General features: G+C 66.7%; 1 protein-coding gene across 1 annotated transcript; it reads left to right on the top strand.

Moving 5' to 3' along the window:
- C7H3orf18 (chromosome 7 C3orf18 homolog) lies at window positions 1–8,509 on the top strand. Its single transcript, XM_028518596.2, is given in 6 exon segments — window positions 1–305; window positions 1,865–2,236; window positions 5,006–5,031; window positions 5,621–5,735; window positions 5,737–5,751; window positions 7,000–8,509. Coding segments are annotated over 5 exon segments (504 nt in total). The 5' UTR covers window positions 1–305; window positions 1,865–2,002; the 3' UTR covers window positions 7,114–8,509.
- The last annotated feature ends 369 nt before the right edge of the window (window positions 8,510–8,878 follow it).

The following is an 8,878-nucleotide window of genomic DNA, read 5'->3' on the forward strand; positions in this document are numbered from 1 at the left end:
GGCGCGGAGCCGGCAGGGAGGAGAGTGCCCAGCGCCACGGACCCGCGCTGCTGCTGGCCTCGGCCCCACCCCCGCGGTGGGTCCCAGCCCTGCCTGTCCCGGCCAGTGCTGGGAGAGCCGGCGCTTGCGGCTGCGGGCGGTGCGACGCAGTGGGCCCAGCCCCGACTCGGAGCGGACAGGGAGAGTGGACCTCAGGTCAGACCCGCGGCCCCTCACCCGGGGCCTGGGGGTTCTCCCGGCCGGGCCCTCCTGTCGCTACCACCCCTAGCCTCTCCCGCTGAGCTCTGAGCCCCAGAGAGGATTAAGTAAGTGCTGAGGTCGGGGAGGCCCGGGATGGTGGTTGGGTCAGGGAGGGCTGAGGAACCTGGTGGAGGACGGTGCGCGGGTTCTCGGAGGGAGGTCACGGGGCCGACGCCTTTCAGCCTGGTTTTCTCTCGCGCTCTGGACGCCGAAGGAGTGACAGACCGGGATGAGCAGGGCCCTTCCTCTCCTTTGGGCACAGGAGCAAAAGAGCCCCTGAAGGAGTCAAGGGTCTGGCCCAAGGTCACTCCTGGGGTCAGTGGCAGAGCCAAGGAAGAACCCGGGACTCCTGACCTGCCCAGCAGGGCTGGAGGGAGGGGGCGGAGAGTGAGAGGAGCCTCTCCCACCCCCTGCCCCTGCCTAGAGAGCCAGCACCGGTGTGTGCCAACCTCACACACACCCGTGCCCCTGCACTGGGGGCACCTCATATGTATGCCCGTGAGCAAGCCCGGGGAGGTGTGCACAGCTACATGCTAGGGGTCCCTCCCCTCCCTAGGCTACCCGGCACCTTAGCTAGGACCCCTTCCCACCCTGCCTTCCCCAGGGCCCTCTGGCCTGGGAAGGCGCAAGCCACACCCCGGGCTGGGCCTGTCTCCCACCTTCTGCTCCTAAAGCAGGGCAGGGAGAGGGGAGGAGAAAGCACCTCAGAGTGAAAGCTCCATCCCTGCCTCGGAAGCATGCTCCCCTTGCTTTCCTCCTTGTCCCTGGAGGCCACTAGGTCCCTTATAAGTGGTCCCCTGGCTCCCAGAGCCTGCAGAGGAGCCCTGGCGGAGGACCTGACTCTAGCCTCTCTCTTATTCCTGCCTTCTGGTCCCCGTACCTGTCCCGCCCCCATCCCAAGCACCACCTGGACCACACAGGGGGCTGGGTCCAGTGGCTTCCATGACTCCCTTCGCCACGGGGGCTGGCCAGGGGGAGAAGCTCTTGTGTGTCTTGGGTGCTCGCCACGGACGGGGTTCGTGCTGAGCGAAGTCTTCTCTGTGGTCGGGTTCCTGCTGATGTTTCAGTGCCCCTCCAGCGCTGTGAGGGACGCGCCCTTAATGCCCGCACCTTAGGGTCAGACAGACAGACAGACACGGAGAGATGGGGGGTCTTGCCTAGGATCATCCGGCTCAGCTGAGCTGGAATTCAACAACAGGCCGGTCCGACTCTCGGGCAAGTTTTCCCTCCAGAAGAGGGAAAAGCCACAGTATTTTCCCTCCAAGCAGGAGCTGAGGGATGTAGAGGCGGGGAGAGAGGAGGTGGGAGTGTGGGGAGGAAGGGTTGGGGGAAGGGTATTAAGCAGGGGAGACGCCTTTTCTTTCAGACCTCACTACCTTTCAGGTCTTCTTCGTCTGAGGGTGCTCACCAGGGTCACCTTACCCACCAAGAGGGGGCGGGGCTTCATTCTCACCATCCTAAAGCCACGTGGGAACTGCCAACAGAGCAACCACAGGTCCTGATGTTCCCTGAACTTGCCCTTGCCCTCCAACTTGTGTTTCCCCAGTGCCTTCAGAACTTAGGGAACTTAACCTCACCACTGAGTCCCATCCTCAGCTCACACTTTTCCTTCTTTCCTCTCCAGGATCCAGGGAAGCAGGGAGCTCCCTTTGTCCAAGGAGGTGGCCAGCTGCATGGGCAGCGGGGCCACGGGCTGGGACAGTCCCGATGTCGGAAGCGAGTGAGCAGGCTGGCTGACCACAGGCGGTCCCGCAGCATCGGCATGAACTCCAGGACCCTGTCTGCGAGGGGCTGGTTCAGCACCCGCCCGTCCACCCCCGAGCCCAACCTCGAGCCTGCCACGGACGGGCCGGCCTCTGCGACCACCACCCTCAGCCCAGAAGCCACCAGCTTTAATGGCACCAGAATGCCAGACGTGGGTAGCGGCACAGCCGGCGTGGGCACAATGCTTCTGTCCTTTGGGATCATCACGGTGATTGGCCTGGCCGTGGCCATGGTGAGCACTGGGGCCGCCCCAGATGACCTACGCTTGCAGGAGGGTGGGCAGTGTTTAGAGTTTAGAGACGCTAGTCCAAGATAGCCACCTGTTAATGATCACACACTCCTCCCCGCCCCCAGGGATCTGTCCGCTGGGGCCCAGAGACCGGAGAGGCGGCCTCCGGTTGGGAGAACCAGAGGCGTTCCCGAGGGGCACACGGTGGTTTGAGCTGGGCCGTGAAGGCCACATAGGAGTCGGGCAGGAGGGCATTTTCTGGGTGGAGGGTCCTGGTGGGTGAAAGTCGGGAGGCAGGCAGAAGGGTCTGTGGGCAGCAAGCAGAGCAGGGAGGCAGGCGAGTGCAGGGGTGCAAGCAGGCCAGAGGCCAGAGGTGTCTGGGACAGATCTCCAGCTGCGGACGGAGTCCGGGCAGGACGCCCTGCACATGGCAGGCCCCGGCATGCAGTGTGCGTGCATTCATTCACTCGGCAGGGGTTTACCGAGCTGCTGCCCCAGGTCAGGCCTCCAGGACCCCACGGACCGGGTCCTCCCACAGGGAGTGGAAGACATGCAGCCCAGCCGCTGAGTGGAGCCCACGGGGACGGGGCTGGGGACTTGGGTGGGGGCCTTTCTAGGCTGGCTGGTCAGGGACCACTAGGAGGCAGCATTCGGCCTGAGACCTCCAGGGGGAGGCCTGGCCACCGTGTCGCGGGAAAGGCAGAGCTGGGCAGACAACAGGATGGGGCGTGCTGGGGTGAGGGCTGCGGGGCCCCCCGCCAGAGCACGGGATGCTCCCACATCTGGTGTCTGCACTGAAGACATGGATTTCCCTCCAGGATGGTATGGGGGCGCTCACAGTGACACTGAGGGAGCGCTGGAGATGATGCAGCCCAAGGCCAGGAAGGGTGGGGGTGCCCCTGAGGTCCCCCTGCGCACCTGGCAACGGCGGCATCCCGCCCACCGCCCCTCGCAGGCTCTGGCGGCTGCTCTTAGCTCAGGAACGTGTTGCTTTGACAAACAGGGCTGCAAGCACGGTCCGTCCATGCCCTGCTCAGAGCTGCTGTTAAACCAGAGTCGCCATATGGGCCCCGCGGGCTCCGGGCTGCTGCCAGAGAGCGACTGCTGGCCCGCAGACAGGGCCAGGATGCAACACGCTGCGTGGGGCCGGGGCCCGAGCCGTCTGCTAGGGCAGGGCAGGGCGGACTGCCAGTCCTTGCCCTTGGCACCCCCGCAGCGGCTGAACGGACAGAGACACCCTAACCTCGGGGGCCAGTCAGGGCCGGGAACCTGCCCTGGTGATTCTCCGTGAAAGGTTTCTCCCTAGGAACTTTGGAGGACTGCCTTCCCCTCAGTTCTGGGGGGACATCCAGGCGGCTGGGATGGCTGGCCTTCGTGCCAAAGGCAGAGGGAGGGGGTGGGGTGACGGGGCAAAGGCACCAGAGGGCAGGAAACAGCTCCTGGGCACCGGGAGCTGGGGCCGGAGATGCTCTCTCCTGATGCCAGCCCCAGGCCAGCCCTGCTGGGCACTCGGAGGAGCCATCGGTGCCGGCCGGGCACCTCACACAGGAGAAGCGCTGCTGGAGGGCTTCCTAGAGGAGGTGGGCTGTCACTAGACAGGAGGGGAAGATTTGTGGAGGGAGGATGGGTGGGGGGCGATGTCAGCACGTGGGGCAGAGGGAGCAGCAGGGGAGAGGCACAGAGACGAGGTTCTGGCCTGTCTCAGGGGTCGTTCTGCACCACGGGGCAGGGAGGAGCGTTTGGGGCGGGGCCGAGAGGCACGGGGTGGGGGGGGGGCCGGGGGATACAGGGTAGAGCTGGAGCTGGAGTGGAGACCTGGGCCCCTTGGTGTGTCCCGCCCACAGGAGAGCGAGGGTGACCCTCTGGAGGAAGTGTGAAGGAGCAGGGGACACCTCAGTTTCCTCCCAGGCCTTTGGGGTCCCCCAGGAGGAGCAGCAGGAGGAGCTCTGGGTCGGGCTGACGACCTAATCAGATTCAAGCTATAAATGGGCCACAAGGAGTATGAGAGCCACAGAGGGGGGTTTGGGACAGACCCTGGAGACGTGGCTGTCCCCAGGCAGAAAACCAGAGGCAGTTAGGGGAGAACAAGGCGGTGGCAGGGGACCCTGCCGTCCCTTCCTGGTGGCCACCCCCATTCCTCCCTCCCTTCAGTGCCTCGTGCCAGGGTTTCCCGCTCCAGCCCGCGGCCCTCGGGTCTTGGATGCTCCCTTGGGCTGTCCAGGCCCCTATCCTCACATCTGTGTAGTGGAGTTGGGGTCTTCCCGCTCCCCCCCAGCATCAGGACACTGGGGTTTGGTCTGGGCTGACATCCTGTGGCTCAGGCCCTCTTCCAGGTCCCTGCCCACTGAGGGCCACCAGCCTCTTTGCAAACCCCGGGAGCCCAGCCCAGAGCCTTGCCTGCAGCCCCTGTCTGTGTCCTGTTCTTTCTGCCCATCCTTGTCCTTGGGCCCGGGGACAGCTCAGAGGAGGGGCACGCTGGAGTGTCCCCACCCGCTTCAGCCTGGGGGCATCTCCAGCAGGAGCCGAGTGCCTGGCGCCTCGGGTTGGTGTGGGCAGAGGTGGGCCCCCGGCCCCCGGGCTGGGCTCCTCAAGGACACAGTCAGCACCTCATGCATCTCAGAGGGATGCACCATGCAGGACGTATGGGGCCCTGCGGACCTGGGGACCCGCTGTCTCCTGTTCGTCAGCCTCAGTCCCTGTCCCGAGGGACGGATGGCCGGGTCCACCGGGGCCTCCTTCCCCGGCCGGTGAACGCTCTTCCTTCTCTTGCAGGTCTTGTACATCAGGAAGAAGAAGAGGTAACTTCCCAGCTGCCCCCCAAGGCTCCAGCCTGTGGGTGGTGCCGGCCGGGCTCCCGGGGACATGGGCGGGGAAGGAGCACCCCCGCCGTGGGCTCCCCATCCCTGCTCGGGGGGGTCAGGGCCCCTTCTGCACACTCAGGGTTGAGGGTGACCCCTTCTGCTCCAGGATGGTGGAGCCCCACCCCCTAGGGGTACCCCCCAGGGGTCCCCCCACCCCAGGGCAGGCAGGTGTGACCCTGGGGTGGGGTGAGTGAGCAGGAGAGGAGAAGGTTGGATCACCTCCAACCAACTGCCCCGCCACCCTTGCCCAGCTGCCCTGAGCTGGCTGCCACTGACGCCCCTCCCACTGCCCGGCTGCCCTGACCAGGCAGTCCCTGTGGCCCCCCACGGAGGACAGCTGTGTAACCCACGCCACCCGTCTGAGAGGTGGAGCTGGTACCGAAATGGCTCTCCCTGAATCCCAGGGGAAACGTGGGCTCCTAAGCGTGGTTGTGTGCTCTGGCCCCGCCCACAGGGCCTGGAGGGCTGGTGGGCGGGGAAAAGCCTGCCCCGCCCCACACGGCCTCTGCACCTCCCCCGCCCCCAGGCTGGAGAAGCTGCGCCACCAGCTCATGCCCATGTACAACTTCGACCCCACGGAGGAGCAAGACGAGCTGGAGCAGGAGCTGCTGGAGCACGGGCGGGACGCAGCCTCCGCGCTGGGCCCTGCAAGGCAAGGTGGGCACCGCCCGCGGCCGGCTCCCAGAGCCCCCAGCCCCTCCCTCCTCCTTCCTCGGGCAGCCCTCCCGCCCCCATCCCGAGGTCAGGTGACAGCTGGTGCGGGTGTGGGTTTCGTCAGGTTGTTCAGAAATCAGTGGAAGTGTTCGGTGGCCACCTGCAGACCCACCCCATGGGGCCAGGCCACAGCGGCCCTGGCACCCAGCCGGGCTCTGCCCCTGAGCCCGGTGACCCGGGAAGCCCCGTGGCCTCTCCCAGCCTCAGCCTTCTCATGCGTGTGGGGGGACAACCCTGGTTCTTTCCCCAGGTGCCGCCCTGGGCTCAAGCTAGGAAAGCAGGAGAGGGCCAACAGGACAGGTGGGGGTGCTGAGCCCCTGGCCCCCTCTGCTCACTGAGCTCCTGTGGTCCTGAGAGGGTGGTGGTTCGGGTCACCTGGGACAGTGGCACTTCTGACTAAATCGATGGGCTCCTAGTGACTGACAGACCCCACCGTGCAGGCAGAGACCCAGCCAAACCTGCCTCCCGCGTCCAAAGCGGCGGGTACCTGCGTGGTCATCCCGCCAGAGTCGCTGGCTGCTTGGCCACTGGCCCTTGGTCCCCAGAGCCCCAAGGGCCAGAGCACCACTCGGAGGCCTGGCCCCCCCAGGCGTGTGAAACCCCTTTGCACCCCTCCTCCCTCGACCGCACGGGTTGCTGGGCCGTTGAGGGTGGGGGTCTGTCCCTACCAGAAGCAGAATTAGGAGAGAGCAGACTCAGGAGAGGTCAGGCTGGGGGGCCAGAGACCCTCTGGTTTGGCCACCAGCTCTGGGTCACCGAGATTGAGACACATTGCCCCTTGGGGTGGTCAAGAAGTCGGGCTGAGAACCTCAGTCCGCCCAGCCCGGGGACGGCTGACCCTTTGACAGGTGTCTTCTGTGCTCCGCCCCCGGGGCCGGCCGCTGTGCTGGGGCCGGGGTTACGGAGGCCAGGCCCTCTGGGCAGGGACACGTGCAGCCCGCACAGTTCATCCCACCAGCCCCTGGGGTGACCCCAGGGTGGTGGCTGCTGGGTGGGCGAGGTGGGGGTGGCTCCGGGGGCCCTGGAGGGGCATCTGAGTCAGGTGGACCTTCTAGACTGAGCTCGCAGGGAGGGCATCCCAGGTAGAAGGCGGAGCCGGTGCCGCGGGCACCAGGGAGTGAGGACTGTGACTGGGTCAGGGAGCTCGAGGCCCGGGTCAAGGTCCCCGACGCCCTGACTGTCTCTCCGCAGACCACGCTCCCGTCTCAGGGCCCCCTGCAGAGGCCCAGCCGGCTGGTGTTCACTGACGTGGCCAACGCCGTCCACAGCGTGAGCGGCCCGGGGACAGGCCTGGACCCCTGGTGAAGACACCGGCCTCCGCGGCGGCCTGCTCTCGGGACCTACCCTGCCGAGGCCCCTGCTGACCCGCGGGCCTGCCCGCCGCCTCTCCGGGCTGGGCATCTGGCCACCGGCGTCCCCTGACATGAGGGTCCCAGCGTGGAGGACACCCCTCCTCCCAAGAAGGCCGAGAGCCACTGCCGGCTCCCTCGTGTGCTACCCAGACCCCTCGCATCAGGGCCTGCCCTGGAAGTGTGTGTGGGGGAGCCGTGGGATGGGAGGGGCGGAGTGTAGGGAGAGGCCGTCTTTGGAGCCTGGAGCCTCCCCTGGGGCCGGAGAGGTGGCCACCCCGGCCTTGGGGGACAGGGTATGGTGGCGCCCGGGTGGAGCCGAAGCTGCCCCCCAGCCCAGGGGCAGTGGCGCTGAGGAGGGCTGCTTGCAGCCAGAGTCAGCCCGTGGTGGCAGCATCCGGGGGTCTCCCGCCGCCGCTTCCCGGCGGCCAGCCGGTGGCCGGGCCTAAGTGGGGACGGCAGCCGGGGGGAAGGACAGCGGGGGCACAGGCGGGGCCCAGGCCTGCGGAAAGGCCTCCTGCACGTGCACGGGCCTGCCCACGCACAGCCGTGCGCCTGTCCCGGCACCGGGGCCCGGACACAGACCCTCTGCCCCGGCGCCACCCTCGAGTCGCCCAGCACCCCAGGGTGTGTGGAGGAGCGTGGGGTGCGGCCCCTTCTGCCTGCAATGTCCAGGGGCTGAGGGAGAGGAGAGGGAAGGGGGAGGGTGCCGCTGCCCCCCACCTGTCTGCACTGGGGCTCCAAGAGCCAGGGAACCTGCTTCTGCCGCCGGTTCCCTGTCTTGCTGTGTCCTGGGGGGCTGGGGCTGGGGCCACTGGCTGAGAGCTGAGGCCGCAGGCTGTGGGCTGGTGGGAGGCGTTCTGACAGCCTGAGGTAGGTGAGGTGGGGACCACCTCTTGGGTAATAGACTGAAGAAACCTTGTCTGTTTTCTGATCACAGTGCCCACCCACCCCCATTCCTTCAGGAATCCTGCCAGTCTGGGGGGTGTGGGCGAGGCACTGGGCCAAGCCAGCACCCCCGGGAGCCGCTGGGTCTGCGGCGCACCTGAGCACGCCAGAAGCATGTCCCCCTGCCCGGCCTTGCCACCGTCGCTGTCCTCTGCTGGCTGCAGGGGTCGTGGGGGTGCCGTGTACCAGTCTTCTGTTGGGCAACACCACGTGTCAAAATGTGAGGGCCGCGGTGGCCCACGTGGGGAAGGTTCTGGATGTGTTCCCTCCTCGAGACGCTATAAATAGGGTGTCGCTGCAACGGACCGGGGGGCGGAGGGTAATTTAGGATGCACGGGAGCTGCGATTTCGCTCGCGGCCTCTTCTCGTGAGAGCATTAAAGATGTCATTAGGATGTTCCCGTGGAGAGAGTGCAGGCCTGTGACTCACTCGGCGTGAAACTCCAGGGGGGGCGGGGGGGGCCGGGGGCGGGATGGGATAGTCACTCGGGTCCCAGCTACGCCACCTGCCGGCCCGGCCTGGCTGGTTCTCCTGGATCTCTCTGGTGGGACGGCCTCTCTAGCCCTGAGTTCGAGGCGGCGCTGGGGCCTCAGGCATCGGCTGAGAATGGGTCACAGCTGATCCCTGCCCTCCCTTGCGTGGAGGCACCCTTGTGCCCAGGAGCTTATGGGACCAGAGGAGGGAGGGCGCTTGAGCCCCAAGGGCCAGCGGGAGGTGTGGCCCCTCGGGACACGCGGGAGCCAGGTCTGAAACACGAGAGGGGGCAAAATAAC

Source organism: Phyllostomus discolor, chromosome 7, assembly GCF_004126475.2.
Source record: "Phyllostomus discolor isolate MPI-MPIP mPhyDis1 chromosome 7, mPhyDis1.pri.v3, whole genome shotgun sequence".
Lineage (NCBI taxonomy): Eukaryota > Metazoa > Chordata > Mammalia > Chiroptera > Phyllostomidae > Phyllostomus > Phyllostomus discolor.